Here is an 18,972-nt window from a genome sequence, read left to right on the forward strand (position 1 = left end):
TTTCGGGCAATGTGCACCCCTGAAAGTGTATGTCCAAGTGATTCTTCCTCATCCAAAATCAGTCACATACCAGCAGGTTTTCATGGGGTAGGTTTTCAGGCTCATCCTGTAACAAGAATTGCAGCAGCTGGGCCACTAAAAGTGTCTGGTATGTGACTACTTTTTTGCAGGAGGATTTCCAAGCCAGTAGGAACCAGTATGTCCTTTCAGCAGATACTTGAGGTTTTTCAGTGTGACACTTGAGATGAAAGAGCTTCTGAGTGCACATGTTTGGCACTCTCTGTGGCTAGGTGTTTGTTTCCTGTGACTTGCTTGCAACCTTCAGATTAAGACTTCTTACTTAAGCATTGTATTGTTTTATCACTTCTGAGACTGTTGCTGAATTTCCTTTTCATCCATCTTGGAGTAATATATGCTTAAACATGTTTCATCCAACACCGTATTGAGAAGGAGGAATCCTTTAACTGTGAACAAGAAGCCAAATAAAAATGTGTGCAAAACAATTTTTTCATCTGCTTGGTTTCAGAAAGACAGTTATCTGTTTTCCAGACCCACTTTCTTCCTTGCCAAAATATCATTTGAAACAAAATAAGGAACCAGAAAGAGATTACAATGCAATTGTTTGTGTACAGATTGTTTTGCTCTTAAGTTAGCACACTTTTACTAGTACATTATTCTGTGGGCTTTTTCTCTACTCAAGCAAATGCACTGGAGCATCAATAACTAGCATTTCTTTTCTCTCATTATTCTAAGTTCACTTAGCTGTGTTTCTAAATTGAATCTCCTGTATATTGCATCTCCAGGTGTGGGCTTTCTTTGAGAGTTAAAAGCACAAGGGCTTCCCAATACTTGAGAGATTTTTCATTGTACGTAAATTTTGTATTGTTCTATGCTGTACTTTATATGACCCTGTTTAAATGATCCCCTGATCAATATGTACTGCTAATGAAAGATTTTGTCGAATGAATATATTTGCCTGTGTGAGGTAAGGAAATATAAATAGTGATTGTACCAACTCAATTTCTTGATAGCACTTCTAAAGAAGCTTACCCTTGTTTTTTTGGAAAACTGCATCTGGGAGGCTTAATACAGCTTTGATACTGTAAAGGAGCTGCTCTCCTGTCCTACTGGATTTTTTTTTCCTAGGAATCTCATACCATTCTCTGACATTTTCCAGGTATTTTACTTTACCCATAGAATGTCTCTTCTAAAGATGTGCAATGTGCTAATCCTCTGCGGTCTGCTGAGGACTCTATACTGGAAATCTAACTATAGAAAACTAAAGAATCTGCTACTTCCCTCAAACTCGTATCATTTATTTCTAAGGCCTATATGACAGACTTTTTCTATTTTTGTACAAAGACAAAAAATAGGGAGAGAGATGTTAAGCTTGCAGTATTCACAAGAATACTTGCATTGCATGGATTGAGTTATATTTTTACTCACCAAAATATATTAAAACCTTTATTATTTGATCATGCCTTGCCTTTTGTGCTCATGAAGGAGGGAGATACAGGCAATATAGCTGACATACCTCTTTATGTTTATGTACTTAACTTTTCTAGTTTAAAATTGAGGATGTAGTGCATTTTCCTTTTAGTAGTCTTTTTTCAATTTTCAATATTTATTTTAAATATGAAGAGTTCAGAAAATTTCTGCTTGCCATGAAGCTTGTCTCTCCTGTGTCTTCACAGGCTCTTCATTAATTTGTGATTAAAATTCGGGGTTTCTTGCAAGGTGATTTTAATTTCTCTGGTTGCGCAGTGATGACTTGTAGCTTCTTTTTGGTACATGCAGTTATCAGGTGAGAATTAGAAAAACTCTAATGGCATATCCATGAATCTTTGAGATGTGATAGATTTCTTCATGTGGAAATCAAATGATGGCTGAGAAACGGATAATTATGCAAGTGCAGGTGAGCAGAACAGCAAACAATGTACCAGAAGCAGCCAAAGCTGTGTGGGTTACACAGTTGGATTTAGTCACTTAATATTTTTGGGAAAGAGCTGTCCTATGCTGTTGCTCAGTGTATGTGCCAGATAAATAAGTCCTTAAAAAGTTCTTTTTCTGTGTTAGGAAGGTGGGGATGAGAATTGGACCTCTTTTAAGAGCAGTAGTATGCTAGGTTCCTCCTGTGTTGCACAGGATATTGGAGTGCCGTAGGAATCTTCAGGACTGTTTTTCAAAGGTGGTTCCTGTGAACAGTATTAGAAAGTGGAAAATAATGTTGAGTACTTTACCCGAAATAGTGTGGGAATGATAATGCTATCTTTCACCTTCATATGGAGTCAGGATGCTGGAGTTGCTCCTTTATTTCCAGCTTGTGTCACTGATTTCTTGTTGGGTAAAAGTCCTGTAATCATGATTGCATTTTTAAGCAAGGAAGACTTAAAAAAGGAAGAATAAGGTTGTCTGCTTTCGTACATAAGCAGTGCCTATTGCAGGTAGGTACTTCTGTAAGATGACTTTCCTTGAGATGAAAAATAAATGCTAGTAGAGCATTTATTAAACCTCTGAGACCAACTTGTGTGTCTGGAAGGGCACCATTACTGATGACTGGTATTATGTTTGGAGGGTCATTGCTGCTGCTCCCTTTACTGCTTCCTTAGGCCTTCCAACAAGGGGTTTTGTGCTGACTTTTGTGGGCTATCCAGGTGGACAGATCAGCGGGAGGAAATGCCTGGTTGATTGTTATCTTCGCTGACTGGGCCTGTGAGCAAGCCAGGAACTGCTGGTTTGTTGAAAAGTGGGAGTACTGCTAAATTCCTTGGGGAAGAAGGATAAGAGGAGCCTTCAGATGTGAGACAAATATCTCTGACACGTGGCTGTTAAATAATTAATTTTCCCAAAGGGTTTGAAAAGAGCATTTCAAAACACTGACTATTGCAGATCTGTATGTGTGTTAAACCCATTGTACTTGTGAGGCTGGCTTTGTTCCACACGCTGTGTAACTTCGAGAGAAGAAGCTGTTTTGTAGGCAGATTGTGTCAGGATAAAAGACAGAAAAAAGCTGTGAAATTAAATGTTTGAAGTATGCAACTATTTTTTGGTTTTTTTTCTGAAGGGATGGTTGCTTTATAATTTGCAGCAGGGAGATAGTTTAAAAGGAACAGTGGCTAAAGAAACAAACAAAACTTGTTTCTATCTTTCTCCACTCTTCTAGCTCAGAACTGCCCTAGAGAAGGAAGGATCACTTGAAAGTTTTTTCAAGAATACATATGCCAACTTAAAATTTCTTCCTCACCTGAAGAAATAGTGGATTTTACATTTCATGGATGTTAGGTTAGAAGGAATCTATTTGATTAAGCTTGAATGATGTGTATGTGTTTTGAGAGAGAAGGCAATATGGGAATGGGAACTGGAGTGAAGCTAAGAAGTGAGATGGTGTGCCAGAACACATGCAGTAACTGGAAGGGTCCTGTGCAAGGCTTGTGCCCAGATCAAATGCTGGTTCAAATACTGGAGACATGCCTTAATATACAGATCTTAACCACAAGTTTTTGGTTCCTGTGATAGCTTTCCTATGAGGAAAGCTCACTCTGGCTTTCTTATACCATGAAGGCTTGTGCATTTAACATCTTGTATTAAATTTCATTCTAATATTGATTCCCAAAGCTATTTCAGCTTGGCTGTATTACAGGAATGTTGGCTTGGCCATATTAAACTGTTTGTAGTTTATTTTGTTTTGTTTTATCTGAGAAACCACTGATGACAACCCATCAAAAAGGGTGAATCCCCTTTTTATCAGTAGTGTTTTGTTGTCTTACTTTTATAAGAAAATCAAATGGATCTTGGTCATGAAGCTGAGACACAGCAAGCCCCAGAACTATCATTGTGTAATACAGTCATAATGTTTTAATAAAGCAACATACTTTTCACTTAGTACATTAGCCACTTTATGCACATATATATGCAGGTTTTAATTCTACGACAAAGCAAGCACTGAGGTGAAATTGCTAGGAAGATCAAAGCACAGATAAAGCTTTAGCTTTGTAGTAGGTGTGATGAGTCTAATCCTTATTTTGTGTAACTCAGCATGGTGTTAACAATAACTAGACCAAAGATTTTTTTTATGCCAGTTGAAAATCTGGCCAGCTTAACTAAATGTCAGTGTGTTTGAGGGAAGTAAAGAAAAGTGTAGGGAAAAAAAAATCTGTGCACCATCAATCTTTGGTTTGGTCTGATTTGATTTGGTTTTTAACATCGCAGTGTATTTGGTCTCTCTCCTTATCTGTGATTTTTATCTTGAAGTTATGTTGACAAATTAGTAAGTGTTGGGCGGAGGTGATTTGTTACCACTTTAAAGTGAAAGCTTTATTTGCACTTTAATATTCAAAATGACACACTTTATGAAGGAAACACTTTATGACATGTTCCTTTAGCATATCATTCTAGTCACAGGCTGTCTGTGTAGTGCATGCCTTTGAGCAATTACCGGTGAGCTCCTCTTTCAGCAACCTGTGTGTGCCCTGTGCTCTATAAAAAAACACTGCATTCATGCTTACCTGAAGACTCGTTCTGTACACACTGCATACCCTGCCTTAGCTCTCTGCATCTAAGGGGTGAGCAGTGGGCTCTGGCCAGCCTAGGGGTCCCTCTGTCCCCCCTCCCAGGAATGGTGGATGGCAGGTGAAACGCTCCTTCCTGTCCACATTCCTTGTTGTGACAGCTTTTTGATAAATGGCCAACTCGTGATTTGCAAAACTGAAATGTATTTTAAAACAGCATTTTGAAACTTCTTTTAGATTTATTTTTTCTTTGCTGTTCAGCTATTTTTTTCTTCACCAAGAGTGGCGAGAGGCTTGCTCTTCAGATTTGATGCTGGACCCTCAGTAGAGGAAGCTCTACTCTTTCTCTTCAAGAGTATGTACCTCTTGCATAAAGTTCATAAATCAAAGTCTTTCATGTTGAACCTTGAAATATGCTCACTTGCCCACTGCTTTACTGTGTCAAGGAGTGATCTGATAGGCTGCAACATCTAGATTTGGAAGACTGTGGGTTGAGTTTTTCCTTGTGGAAGCCTCCATGCAAGCTTTGTCCCGCAGAGGCAAGCTGTCGGAAAAACCTGTGCATGACATCTAGCTGAAGCTAGAAGCTTGTCTCGCAAGCTTCTCAGTCACGCCCTTGGCAGTCAGAAAAAAGGTGAAAGGAATGATGCTCACAGCAGCCTAGGACATGAGTGATTCCTGTCCTTTAGCTGAACAAGCTGATGTTTCTTTCACTGCAATTGCATTATTTGGCAATTCCACTTGGAGAAAGATTTGAACTAGTAGAAATTACACCATTTTCAAGTAACAAGCCCCTAATTAGACAGGACCTCAAGGCTCTTCCTGTTCCTTTTTCTTAGTTCTACTGTGGTGCAAGATGTTGCAAAGACATTAATCAGCAGTATTGATACCACAGGAGGTTCTTGTCTAAGCCTTCAAATACAGCTCAGTAAACTCAAATGCTAAATAGTGTTTATTTGCACTGGCTTTCTGCTTTCCAGCTTTTTAGGCAAGACTTTAGAGGAGATCCAAATGGCCTGCACAGAACCACAAAGACCTCTGGCACAGTGCCACCTGGCAGCCTAAAAGGTGCAGCCTGCACTTGATAGGTCTGATAGAGCTGATGCTGTTACTGTGCTTCTCTTAATTTTGCATGTCTGAAATCCTGTGAGAAGTCTGGATGGCCTTCAAGAGTTGTTTCTAAAAAGCTGTAGGTCTTCCTTAGCAAAGCAGAAGTGTCATCCTTCATGAGTTAAAGTTTGAGTGTTCTGATCCGTGGTAAATCAATAGTGTGTATGGCCTGAAAGGTGGAGGTGGGAAGCTCCTGTTGTTTTGCAAGCTGGTAAAGGCTGCATCCAAGTCAGTGAGTCACATGGATCCTGCATGTCTTTCATTTTGAGAAAGCTGAGGCAATGAAGATGGTAAAGATAATTCAGAAAGGAATAAAGCTCAATTCAAGGAAATAATGGACTTACAATAGGCTGCCTTTTTTTTTTTTCCCCTGGGATTCCTCTACAGTTTTGATCAATCTGTCATGGGATAATATTTTGGTACCTGGTATATTTTATGTAATACTGTATGCCCTTGTTAAATCTTGAAAAGTTTCCTTCTTTTCTTTTTTCTGTGGTGCCAGAAATAACTAGTGATAAAGTTGACAGAAATATCAGTAGTGCATCTGCGTATAGTTTTGTGATACTTCTCTGCTCCTGACATGTGCATGACTTGTTTGTATGAGAGGTCTTTATTTTACTACTGCTACGAGTCAGATTGTGCCTTTTAAACTGTTTCTCCTGTACCAACCTGAAATGGTGTGTCTGGCTGCTACTCTTCATAATTTGCAGCTTGGGTTACCAGAGAAGCCCAGCCTGACTTTTGTAACTTCCAGAGGTTCTCTTTTTGGAAAATGAATAGACAAGGGTAAACTCAGAGCTTGTTGATGATGCAAGATTTCAATGGACCATGTAAGCTAAACCTCTGTTTTCTAGGAAGATTATTCAACAGAAATAGTTCTAAGAGTACAACACTGTTGCTTGCACCAGATATGAAAAAACCAAAAAGCTTATTACCTCTTTGTGCAGAGTTTTTGCAATTATACCGTGCCACTGGGACAACATAGCAGGAAGATGGTAATGCTTTTTTTTTTTTTTTTTGTGGATACCCTTTCAATTCGAGCAGTGAGAGGTTAAACAAGCAAATGGCTTATTTGCATCCTCTGGAGCACATGATCTGCAGGCTGTCTGAGCAGGTTGTGATGTTCCAGCAGTGGATTAGTTTTGTAAAAGCTTTGAGGAAAGAGAAATGCAAGCACAATCAAGCTAAATGTGAATTGAGAGGCACTAGTGTCCTTAAGTGTGGTGTAATAGTGTTGTATACTTTGGATATAAATTTGTCTTAACAGAACACTTTCTCATTTGTATTATGTTCTTCAGTGAGGAAAAAATGGGGATTTTTGTATATTTATATATTTGGGTAACAATCATCTTGAAGGGTTACAGGCTGCACCCAGGACAAAAATCACCGCTTGATACTTGATAGGTATATTTGATCTGTAGTACTTTATTTTTAATTCATGAAAGCCATTTGTTTGATTTGTAGTTTCTGACCTTATTGTCCCTTTAAAGAACATTTTGTGAAAGTCACTGATAGGGATTAAGAAGCTAAAATAAGCACTGGGACATAGTTCTTGTCTCTCAAGACCTCATGTGATGAGATGCTGTAAGATTACAGGCAGAGAGAGGGAATTCATAGAATGCAAGTGAAAAATGAGTAATGGTTTTGTTCTCAACAGTGTTCTCAGTGATAGAGGTTCTGTGGTTATTCACCATTAATTCTCATTATATAATACAGGTGCTTTGTCAATTTTTTCTTCCATTATTGAAATTCATGTATAATATCTTGTGCATAGAAGGCTAAGTAGAAGTTATATGCCTTGAGTCTAAAAATTAATAGTTTTAATATTAATGCTATTAATACAACTAATATGATTATAATTTGCTATTAATATAATTATTAACGTATTATATCTGGTAATATGTTTATATTTCTCCTGAGCACACCAGTTATCTAAAATCAAAATCTAAATTTAAATGTTACTGGAAAAGTATAGAAGCCTTGGAAGCCATTAGCCCTGGTTTTCTTGATCTGCAGACACCATAGTTCCCTCTTTTTACGTGTTTACGCCTCTATGAAATGTAATTCTTGATAACTAGAGGCCTTATTTAAAAACACTTTATTTAAAAATCCTAAATACTTTGGATTTAATTTACCTTTTGTTTGGTTCCCTAATTCACTTTTCCTATTTGTGCTGAAGATTGCTTGCTTTGGCAACTCATATTCTTTTTCTATCATCATCATCATTCTGTCATCATTTTTCTCAGAGATAAACTCATCTCAGTTCTTGTCAGTAGCTGAAAATGCAGGTTAAATGTGATGATGGCAGGGATTTAGAGCATCAAAATAATGGGATTTTCTCTCTTGGTCTGAAATGCTTTCCTTCTAAAGCCCAAATTTTTCATTTTTCATTTGAAACTAAGGAGGATAAATTTGTATATATAGACATAAAGGCTGTTGCAAGAATACATTCAAGAAAGAGAAAGATTGTGTGAGAACAAGTCTTTTTACTAAATACAAGAGTTAAACATGATTCACTTGAGTCAAATAACTCCCCTAATGCATTTGGCCAAATAAACCCAGTCACATGAGTGTGTGTGCTTTTGTTCTGAATGAAAGCATGAGACCTGAGTGTGGACAATGCTGATCACCCTATAATTAAGGACATGCTAATGATTCATGTCAAAGAAGTCAATCGTGATTAAATAAATACAAGTTAAGACTGACATCTATTAACTTGGTTCATATTTGCTTATTTGGATACTCAAATTTTGAGGTCCTGGCCTCCTGGCAGGTGATTTTCAGCAGAGAACTCCCTTGGGAAAGGTTTCTGTCTGGTGCTACCCTGCTTAAACAGAAGCCTTTGCTGATTGCTGCAAAATATTGTCTTCCCCTTGGTCCAGTGAATACTCATTGCAGCCTGGGGTAGCAGAGTGTTTCTCAGTCTGCAGTGATGGAAGAGAGGAGAGGTCTGTAAGGCAGTCTGTCTGGAAAAATCTCACTTTCTTTCCTAGTTACAGAGAATAGGACTAGAAAGGAGTTTGCGAGCCATTGAATTTCTAGCAGTGGTATAATGTAGTGTTTTTAAGATGATTCTTACTCAATTTACAAAGCTGCTATGCATTTTTATCTGACAAAGTAATCAGAACAATCTTCAGAATATTGGATGCCTGTAATTTCAGTCACTTTAAACGTAGATATTCTTGTGCTAGTGTTATTTAGCTTGAATTATTCTTTTTCTGTACTGTTAACTTTCCTTATCCGTAAGCCATATTTGTGGGGATTTCACCCAGTCCTCTTCTAGCATTTGTTTTAAAGATCCAGTGAGCCAAACTTTTCTGCTTTCAGGTCTTCCTGATAGACGTGGTCTGCCTCTGCTTTGTTTCAGTGGTTACTTCCTGGGCATGGATGTCTGGTACTGGTGTGCTGGCCCAGGGATTCTCTCAGTGGTGCAATGCACAATTCCCTTCTCTCCAGGAACAGACATCCTTGTTGCCATCGTTTTCAGTCTTAGGACTGCATAATATGAATGGAGCAGAAATGTTCAGTGGCAAAATAATGTTCCCAGATAATTCTCATCTCTGTCATTTCCAAATTATGAGGCTCTATTTTTATTAGTTCTGCGAGATACGATGCAATGATGCATCCCATCAAAATTAATTCCATTTATGTTACCTTACCTCTTAAGGTCATCTGATTCTTAAACTCTGTTCTGACTTTGTATCATCCACAAAGTTTATTAATAGGAATTTATTTTATTGTACTATGTGAATGGCTTAACATTGCCTAGAAGTGGTAGATGGGAAGTCCTTTTTTTTTTCCTGGCCTTTCTGGTATCAGCAGAATACTTGAAAAGAAACAGTAGAAACTTGAATACCTGATGGCGAGTGCTTTTTTATTTGGTGTTTTATGAGACCAGATTCGTAACCACTCTGTACTTACTAGATTTTATTTTTTTGATTCTATCATTTTAAGATGGCACTTACTTAAGCTTAATGTAGGTCACCCTGCTTTCATTTAAGCTTCTGTTTTGGGATTTAGACAGCAATATGCCACCCTAAGCGTACAAATGAGAACTGGAGTAACATCATATGTACTGTTCATTTAAGCTTCATTGCTTCAGCATCTCCATCAGTGGGACACAGAAGTTACCCCTGGAGTAAGGCATGATGTGGGGTCATATTTAATGAAGGCGTGACAGGAGAGGGATGTGTGATGGATCAGGTGATGTTTTGCTTTGTCCCAGGTGAGTCTGTGTGCCAGAATAAGAAAGTTGTTTGTTTCTTCAGAAAGTGGTTGCTTTGCAAGCCCAAACTAATCAGATAAGGGCTGTCAAGTGCTGCATTACTGATCACTGCAGAACACTTATTAACACCTTATTTTAAGGTTTTTTTTACCTACAAGTTTCTTCTCTCAGCACTCATCTCTTCTGCCTGTCTGTGCTTGTACAGATGAATGTCCTAGGCTTCCTGGTTTGTATACATCAAATACTGAATAATTTATTAAAAAACATCATCTAATATTCATGGAACCAGACACCAGCTAGTGCTCGCTGAGATAAGATGCTTCCTTCTACTGAGGACAGAGCAGAACTTTTCGTGATATTTCTTAGCGAGAAAATCTCTCTTGTAGTGCAGATCTCACATAGCAGTTGTGACATAACCACTTGGAGTATAATTCTCCAGAGTTCCTTCAGCATCCTCACAAGCCACCTCAGCAGAGCAGTGTGTTGATGTGCGTGTGTCACGGGTTGATTCTGTCCAGGTGTCAGGCACCTACCAAAGCCTCTCACTCATTCCCTTCAGCAGCTGGGCAGAGGAGAGAAAATTAAACAAAGTAGTCATGAGTTGAGGTAAGAACCAAGAGAGAGATCACTGATTAAATACTATCACAGGCAAAACAGCTCAACTTAGAGATATGAAGTGAATTTATTACTAACAAAATCAGAGCAGGATAATGAGAAGTAAAAGAAGCCCTTAAAAACACTTTCCCTCACCCCCCCCTCCTTCCCAGATCTGGCTCCTACCTCAGTGGCACAAGAAGACAGGGAATGGGGGTTATAATCAGTTTCTCACCCGTGGTTTCTCCCGCTGATCAGGGTGAGGGGTCGTTCCCCTGCTGCACTGTGGGGTCCCTCCCACAGGAGACAGTTCTCCATGAACTTCTCCAGCCTGAGTCCATCTCAGGAGTAGCAGCTCCCTGTGAACTGCTGCAATGTGAGTCCATCCCACAGGCAACAGTCCTCCCAAAACTGCTGCAGCATGGGTTACTCTTCCATGGGGTACAGTTCTTCAAGGACAGGCTGCTCTAGCATGGGAGCAGGGCCCCTCTCTCCTTTGGTCTCCCATGGAGTCTCAGCCTCCTCTCAGGCATCCCCCTGCTCTGGTGTGGGGCTCCTCCATAGGCTGTGGGTTTGGTGGGAATTACTTGTGAGCAGTGCTGTTTGATAGACAACATGAAGTACTTTGATAGGCACTGCCTGTCCTCATGGTTAACAGGAGGCTCTAGCATATTTGCTCTTTACTATTTGGGGTGGTGTTGTCTGCTTGAGCACAGTTGGGAGAGGGTTAAGGAAAATGGATCACATAAATGATTTGTTGTCAGAAGTATTGTTTTTATTAGACCAGTTGTGACATACCTGAAAAACTGGAAAGTATTTGCATGCAGAAAGCCTTCTTCAAGTTTAAAAGAGAAATTGCAGTATTCAGATTAAACTCAGGTTGAGAAAAGTTGATTGAAGGTTAATTTATCTATTTACCCATTTAGCCTGTCAGAGGAAGGAGAGTTGATACGTATGAATTTAGATAGAGTAGAGATTCAGAGCAGACAGTGAGAGAATTGTCTGTGGAATGGTGTGTTGGAGGTACACAGGCATCATGGAGGTGGCATTAATAATAGCTTCATCTTTTCCCAGCTATCTTCTGACTGGTTTTAGACTATTATAGATAAGGCTTTTTTTAAGAGGAAGCAGAAGTCACTTATATGAATCCACCAACATGGAAAACATGCATGTGCCCTCAGGAAAGAAACATGTTGTTTCTTCTTCTCAAATAACTTGCCACTGTAAGAGTGTCAGTGACTTCTTCCCACAAGCTTCTTGGGATCACCTGCTAGCTGGAGTTGGTAGCTTGAGCACTTCCTTTCAGGCTGTCATCTCCCTTCTGCTGATAACTAATTCCCATGAAGAAGTGAATGTTAAGTTCTCTGTAATCAACTTACTGGTCATGATGTGCTATTCGTAACAGTGAAAGGTTTATTCAAATATCTTGGAAGGGACGGTATTTCTTAAAAATATGCAGGCTTAAAATAATAAAACCTACAAGGAGGCCAAGGATGCCTAAATTAAAAAATATTTTTGAGGGTGTGTGTGCACGTGTATAGGAAACTGCTTAAAAGAAAGCGTTGGAACAAGACTGGTGTTCTTTTTGCACAGTGACTTGCAGTGAATGAGCTGTAACCATTTGTTCTTTGCTAAGCAGTTCCTCTGTGGTGCTGCTTCTGCACACCAGAAGAGGGGTTTCGGACAGCAAGAAACCACATCCTGGAGAGACACAACTGCCTGATTTCGTGCCCATACAAAGCAAATGCCATTGCCATAGGAACTTGCCAAGCAGCGTGTTTTCTTTCACTGTTTGTACTAATTCCTTTGATTAGCACGTGCTATACTGTCCTCAGTCATTTGTGGCAAATGCAGCACCTTATCTGTGTTGGAATATATGACTGTTGAAGAAAGGTACATTAAAATAATTTCCTACAAGCAAACGCTGAAATGTATGTGACTTGGAACCTGAATATGTGGAAGGGCTGTGCTGTGCTGTGCTTTCTCCTTGCAAGCACATCCAGTAACTCATTGTGATGAGTGGGGAGTCACCATTTCTTCCTTCCTCTCTGTTGGTGATTTCTGTCCTTAAAAGCACAGACATGTAATTAGTTAAAGTGTTATTCAAGGAAGTTGCTTAAGGGGTCTTCCAAGGAGACCGGGTCAAAAATCTGCAAGACCAGACCTGAAGGCAAGAGAGAAGGGTTTTGCTTGTTTTTCTTTTTGAATTTGTGTGCATGATTCCCCATAACCCCTCCCTGCCATCAGCCAGCACTTTTGCTGCAAGACAGCTTTAAGGGAGGGGGAAACAAGTCCAAAGATATCAGTGGTTTTACCACCAGCTGCAGTAGATGGTGGGGATAGGGAATGGGATGTGTGACGGGGCTAAGGAAAGAGCGGGCTGGATTTTGGTCTTCTGTTTAAACCCACAAAATCACAGAAAACCAGAAATCCTATGCATTTCCCCACAGGTGGAAGACCAGGATCTCTGTGTTGGAATGAACCAGATAACTCCATTATTCCTCATTGGTGCAACACATGCATGGAGGGGAATCTGAAGCTTGGTCTGACTGGGCTCCCTGTTATCTCTCACTAGTTTTTGTTGCCCCTCACAGGAAAGATATATATGTTTCTTATAAAAATAAGTTATTTTGAACAATTTTCCTGTGGACAGGTAGCAATATTCAGCTCTGAGCTCTAGTTTCATGTGCCTAATCAATGCAAGCAGAATTCCTGCCTTCAAGTTTTCTCATAATTACTTGCAGCTCCTGCAGAGAAGAAGGAAGTAGAGACCAGAAATAAATGCCCAGTCAGGTTAGACAGCAGAGTGAAACACTAGAATAGCCTGTGTAAGGAATACTTGGAAGTATTTAGAAAAACTCTCAGGCAGCTTTGCAGTGAATTCAGAGGTTTAACCCTGTCTGTGATGCACAGAGGGCTTTTAAGTAGTCTAGGGAGGATATAGACTTGCTTTTCTTAGTTACCTGTAGACTTCATTCTATGAAGAATTCTTAGGAAGTGCCCCTAATAGGTGTCGTCTGAAAATCTGGAAAGGTGGTAAGTTATTGCAAGTCATTCTTCCACAGACAGGCACAGACTATGGACTGTGCTACCTGTCAGTCTGTCTTTAGCCTTATTTTTGCATTTTTTAGAATGCTTTCCCCAGTGTTCTGTGCAGTGCAGTCATTCATCATGCAGCCATTCACCCTGTCTGCTCTTTGAAATGATGGTCACAGCTTGCCCACTTGTTGTGCTTTCATATGTATTGGAGAGTTTGCTATACTTTTACTATATATTCCCATAAGAATTTTCTGAGTTCTTTTTCTTGGTGTTGCCTTGATACGAAGATTAAAGAAAGTGAAGAGATTAAAGGAAATTAGGAATGTCATGGAGGGAAACATTCTGTAGCTCTTTAAATAAGGTTATGCACTTACTTGAGAATTTACAAATTATTGTTCCTATTGAGTCAATGCAGAATTATGCTTTTAATGAAACTTTAAAATAGGGCATTTATAGTTAATCTTGTAAGCAAATGTTTCCATGTTTATCACACAATCACAGAATGGATAAGGTTGGAAGAAGCCGCAGCAGGTCATCTGGTCCTTATCAAGAATAGTTAGCTAGAGGGATTACTAACACCTTCTATAGAAGAACAGTTTAAACTGTTTTAATGACTCATTCTTGCAAAACTTTGAGGTGTAAGTCTCAGTTCTGTGTGTTTCCCTTCTTCCCATAAATGTTATTTTTCGTTTAATGACTTATAGTTCATTGCATATATAGTTCATATATGCCTTGGAGATTTTTTTCCTAGTTACTCGTTCTGGAAGTGCTGGCATTGTAGCAGCTCAGATTTGTGCAGTGAAGGGCAAGGAACTATCTACGCTTGCAGGAGGTAGGGGTATTCTTTGAAGCAGGATGAGTGGGTCTTTTTTATTTCAGTGAGGTAAAAAAGCTCAAGAATCCTAGGCACACAGGGTATCCATATTAAGTATTTGAAGTTAGGGTTTCTCTCTGCCATCAACTTCTTCTGAAGCTAGTTGTAATGCACTGCAAGGAGTCTGCCTTCAAAGCAGGGAGTGGAGATTTCAAGTTCCTTTGGATTTTCTCCTTCCTTTGCCTTAATTGTTTGACAGTGTCACTGGAGGAATTGCTTTGAAAGGTAGGAACCCTCACGATGTAGTTGAATACGTATTCATCAGCTCAGTTGTGGTGGTGAAACTCCAAAACCTCATTAAAAGGGGCAAAATAATCTTTTTTTTCTTCTCTCTATGCAGTTGATTTCTGCTTATGCAGTATGACTGGTATACAAAGGAAGAAACTTCCTCTGATCATCTCTGTACTGTGAAGGAGGGAGGAGAGTGTGCCTGGGTGACATTGTGTGGCTGAGCCACACAGCAGGTTGCTGGGTAATAAATTTCTGTGGAAGGTTGTGGAAGTAAGCTGGTGACACAATGCAAGAGTAGCACAAACTGATGCTACTTATCATTGCTTGAGATCCACAAGGAGAAAGGAGGCTAGGAGGAGGGGGAAAGAAGGAGTAGGGAAGGTGAGGGAAAGGAACATATTAAGAAATTAGAGGCTGGCAAATGGTATTTACTGAATTTAAATACAGTGGTGTTCAGTGCCTGCTTTGTGTTTCTGCAGCAGCTGCCTGAGCACATCAGTGACAAATGGCATGTGAGGTGAGAGACAGGGACCTATTTCTGCAGTATTTATTCAAACAAAAATCCTGCTTAGATGAAGCCTGAAAAATCAAAGCACATCTAGAAATAATTTTGCCTGTGCTTTTTTGGAATGTATTTGAAACTGAATATATAAAACTGAAGAGCTCTATGCATGTGGCTCACCTGTATAGTGAGATTCACAAAATGTTATTAGTTTTGTTCAAATTCCTTAGTAAAAGACAAAATAAATAAAAAATTCGCACTTAAAGTGGGATGACTTTACTCAGGTAAAGTTGGCTTTTTTGTCAAGACAGCCTTACCTTCATCATCTCTGCCTTTTTGGTTTTCTTTCCCAGGGAATAAATTTATTGGCAGGAGGTGTTAAAAAGAGGGAAAGTCATGTGGCAGTCATTTTTTCTCTTAGTTGGATTCCTAGTTAAGCAAAAGATCTAATCCTATCACTAATTTCCTTTCTTTCCTGTGATAGTGTTCTGCCCTAGGATATGACTGTAGATTCTGTAAAAGTTTGCAAATTACAGTGTGGGATGGGTTTTTTCCCCAGCTGTTACTCAATTTTGCTGTGTTTCGGGGACTGGGGGGCTTTTACTTCCAGTGTAAATTGAATAGAAATCTATGACCTTTGATAAAACATTAAGTGTGTTTCACTAGGCAGCTCTTGAAGGGGAAGTCTTCAAGGTAATTGCTTCTGTATCTTCACCGCTGCCTCGCTGAGATGTGAACATCTTTGATTTTCACTGAAAAACTAGTTTGCACTCAGTGAAATCTGCCATTCCCTGGTTAGCGTGTGGCAGTTTAGGTCTCCCTCCACATCTCAGGCTATTGTTTTGGTGCATAACAGCATGCATTAAGAAATAATGTACTCCTGCTGCAGTAGTAGTCCCTGATTAGAAGTAAGCAAGTGGACTGACAAGTCAATCATTTATCTGTATCATAAACACACTTTCATCATATTAAGGTAATGTTAGCTGAATAGAGATTGTCTATTAGCCTGCCTGTAGTACTGTTAGATAGAATTCATTCACATCATAAATGCCTGTTCTCCAGTGTACAGCACAATGTCATCCAAGAGCTTCAGGCAGAAAATTTTACTCATGATGGCTGGAAATGTTGGCCTGTTCCCGGCTGGTTCGTGTTTTCTGTCACTAGATGTGACCAGTAGGGGACCAGAATGGAAAGGAATTCAAATGTGTTTCAAAGACTGGCCTAGTTTTGATCTTTCCTGTGGTGAATGAACATTTTTGGTGCCATCAGGCTTGTCTTAAGCCAAGAGAGCATCTTGGATATCTCATCCTTCAGCAGAGGCATTCATGTGGCACCAGAGAGATACGTTTCACTTAACAAAGAATAACCCCTTGCGTTAGACCTTTGCTTTGGTTCAGAACTTTCTGACAGCTTTGATAGGAGGCAATGATATCCCTTAACTCCATTTCAGTCTCAGACAGACAGCTTTCATTTAGTCCTACAGTACCCCCAGCTCAAGACATGGGTTGCTTTAGGAGAGCCATTGCTTTAGGTTTTCTTTTTCCATCTCTGTGGAGAAAGAGCTCTCCAAGTTTCTTGGCTTTACTGACTCACCTCAACTTCCTGTGCCCCAGACCAGAGTGATTTTGCTAAATAAAGGTTTGATTCACAAGTCTTGTGGTCAGACTTAAAGTTCCAAGCAAAACAAACACAAAGTGTACTGTACAAGCCTGTGCTTGATAATGGGACAAGCAAATAGGAAATGAAAGGCATATGATAGTCACTAGGATACTGCTGAGAAACCACTTTCCAGCTTGTAAAGATAGCTGTGTTTTAAACAGCCCTCTTAGATGGTCTTCATTACAGCACTCTCTTTGCCACATGCCATTGAGGTGACCGATGTTTTCAACACGTTTCTGATTTGTGGTTTTGCAGATACTGTGTGCATTCACATGTTTCTCGTTCTTTGTTTCAGAGATGGTGATGTTGCTGGAATGGTGGTCAGGCACCGATTGCACCCTTTACACTGACCCAGAGAGTTACCACAAGTACGGGAAGGAGAATGCCATCGTAATCCTTAATCACAACTTTGAAATTGACTTTCTCTGTGGTTGGAACTTTTGTGAGAGATTTGGGGTCTTGGGGGTGAGTTACTTAGTATTTAAGATAAATCTCCTTGGATGTGGAAAAAACAGCAAAATAAGTTAATTGTGTTTTTGAATTAACAGATCCATGCTCGAATTTCACTCGGCTGCTGTCCAGAATTAGAGGTGAACCTAAAGCAGTGCAGTGAAGTATGTGGAGACAGGATGGCTCAGGAAACCACAGATATTTTAAAAGCATTGCAGTTAAAGCTGATGAAGGAAATATTTTCTTAACCTGTGGAGATTATTGCAGTTATTTCTCTCTGTGTGTTCGCTCAGTAGCTATTGCAGTTCGCTGTGCTGCATAAAGATGAGTTGGCCCATAATTCTTTACCAGTTTAATTACAGAATTTGTTTGCTTTTTGCAGTGTAGCCTTAAAAATCCACATCTAGAGTTTGAATGATGTAGCCTGCCTCTCTCAGAATGAAAGAGCAGCCATCTTAAGTGAAAGCAGTGATCAGCTAAAAGCAGTAAGAGATGGGAGAGGAATGAGTTATTCATGGTTGAATATACTGCTGCATCAAGGAGTTCATGTGCCTTTGTTTTCAGGGTTGCTTTTTTGTTTCCCCTGTCAGATCATGGGGATAATTCAAGCCCCCATCTAAATCAGCCTGACTTCATTCTGTGGTGGTGATGATAGTCTCTGTCTATAAAGGATTTAGATAAGGGTTCCTCCCTCATAAGGAAGAAAACCAGTGATTCATTTTGGCAGTGTTCTTCAGCATCCTTCTAGCTTTGATGCTGGCCACTGGAAAAAGTCCTGACCTTGGATTGTGTGAACCTCTGATTTTTGTGGCCTTCCCTTTGGACTCCTTGCATTTTCTGGACATTTAGGCACCACTCCTGTCACTTTCAAATTAGAATAATGGCAGTCTGTTTAACAAAAACATAAAAAGTGGCCTTAAAAGGAGAGGAAAGTGAACCTAAACATTACAGGCTCTTTGTGTAACCAGAATGGCTTTTGAGTAACTTCTGCCATGTTGTCTAGGACTTGAGTACAGAGCTGGAGGATGGCATGGAACAGTAGGAAATGTAGGGAAACCTGTTCCTATGAGGCAAGTGTAAGTGCAAAAAAACAGTGGTGCTGAAGTACAGTCTGTCTAATTTTGTAAGCCAAATGGCCTCAGGTCTCTAAATAAAGCTGTGTTTTTGAGAGTTGGGTTCTTCTTCAGAAAACACCAATGTAGAAAATTGAGGGATTGTTTCTGTACAAAGTAATAGGGGCCTACAAGGTCAAAAATACCTTGTTTTACATTGTTACCGTGTAGTTGGATGGAATCTTACTAGCTGCAATTTTTTAAAATAGTTTTCTGAGTTAATAAGGTTTTTGTTTTAGTTTTTTAGTTGTTACCTACACATAAGGAAAGCACAATGTAGAAACAACTGTTAAAATTACTGTGCTGCACTAATTTAAAACATTTTTTCCTTTTTTTGGCTGCTTGCATATATTACTCGGTTTACATTTATGCTAATCTTAGGGTTATTTTAGAAACTGGTTGTGGTTTTGCTTTTTTTTTTTTTTCCAACAGCAAAACAAAAACAAATAAACAAAAGACCCAAACAACTAACACAAAACTATTTCAGTCCTGAGTAATGTACTGTGGTTTTACTTCCCAGAAACTGTTCCCGGGTGCTCTCATTTGCATAGATGTCTTTACTTAACAAAGCAGTGCATTTCCCTCTTGGGGCAACCAGCCCAAGTTCTTCTTAAGCCATCTTAAAACAAAACCATAAAGAGTGGAAAATGCCAAACAGCTCTTTTCCT

General features: G+C 39.5%; 1 protein-coding gene across 2 annotated transcripts in view; it reads left to right on the forward strand.

Moving 5' to 3' along the window:
- Positions 1-18,972, forward strand: part of AGPAT4 (1-acylglycerol-3-phosphate O-acyltransferase 4) — a 72,527-nt gene that overhangs the window by 22,528 nt on the left and 31,027 nt on the right. For both annotated transcript variants that reach the window (XM_038130369.1, XM_038130368.1), the window contains one exon: positions 17,038-17,207. In XM_038130369.1, coding sequence (XP_037986297.1) covers positions 17,040-17,207 — 168 coding nt within the window. In that variant the 5' untranslated portion in view covers positions 17,038-17,039. The remainder of the gene's footprint in view (positions 1-17,037; positions 17,208-18,972) is intronic.

The sequence above is a fragment of the Motacilla alba genome, chromosome 3 (genome assembly GCF_015832195.1).
Source record: "Motacilla alba alba isolate MOTALB_02 chromosome 3, Motacilla_alba_V1.0_pri, whole genome shotgun sequence".
NCBI lineage: Eukaryota > Metazoa > Chordata > Aves > Passeriformes > Motacillidae > Motacilla > Motacilla alba.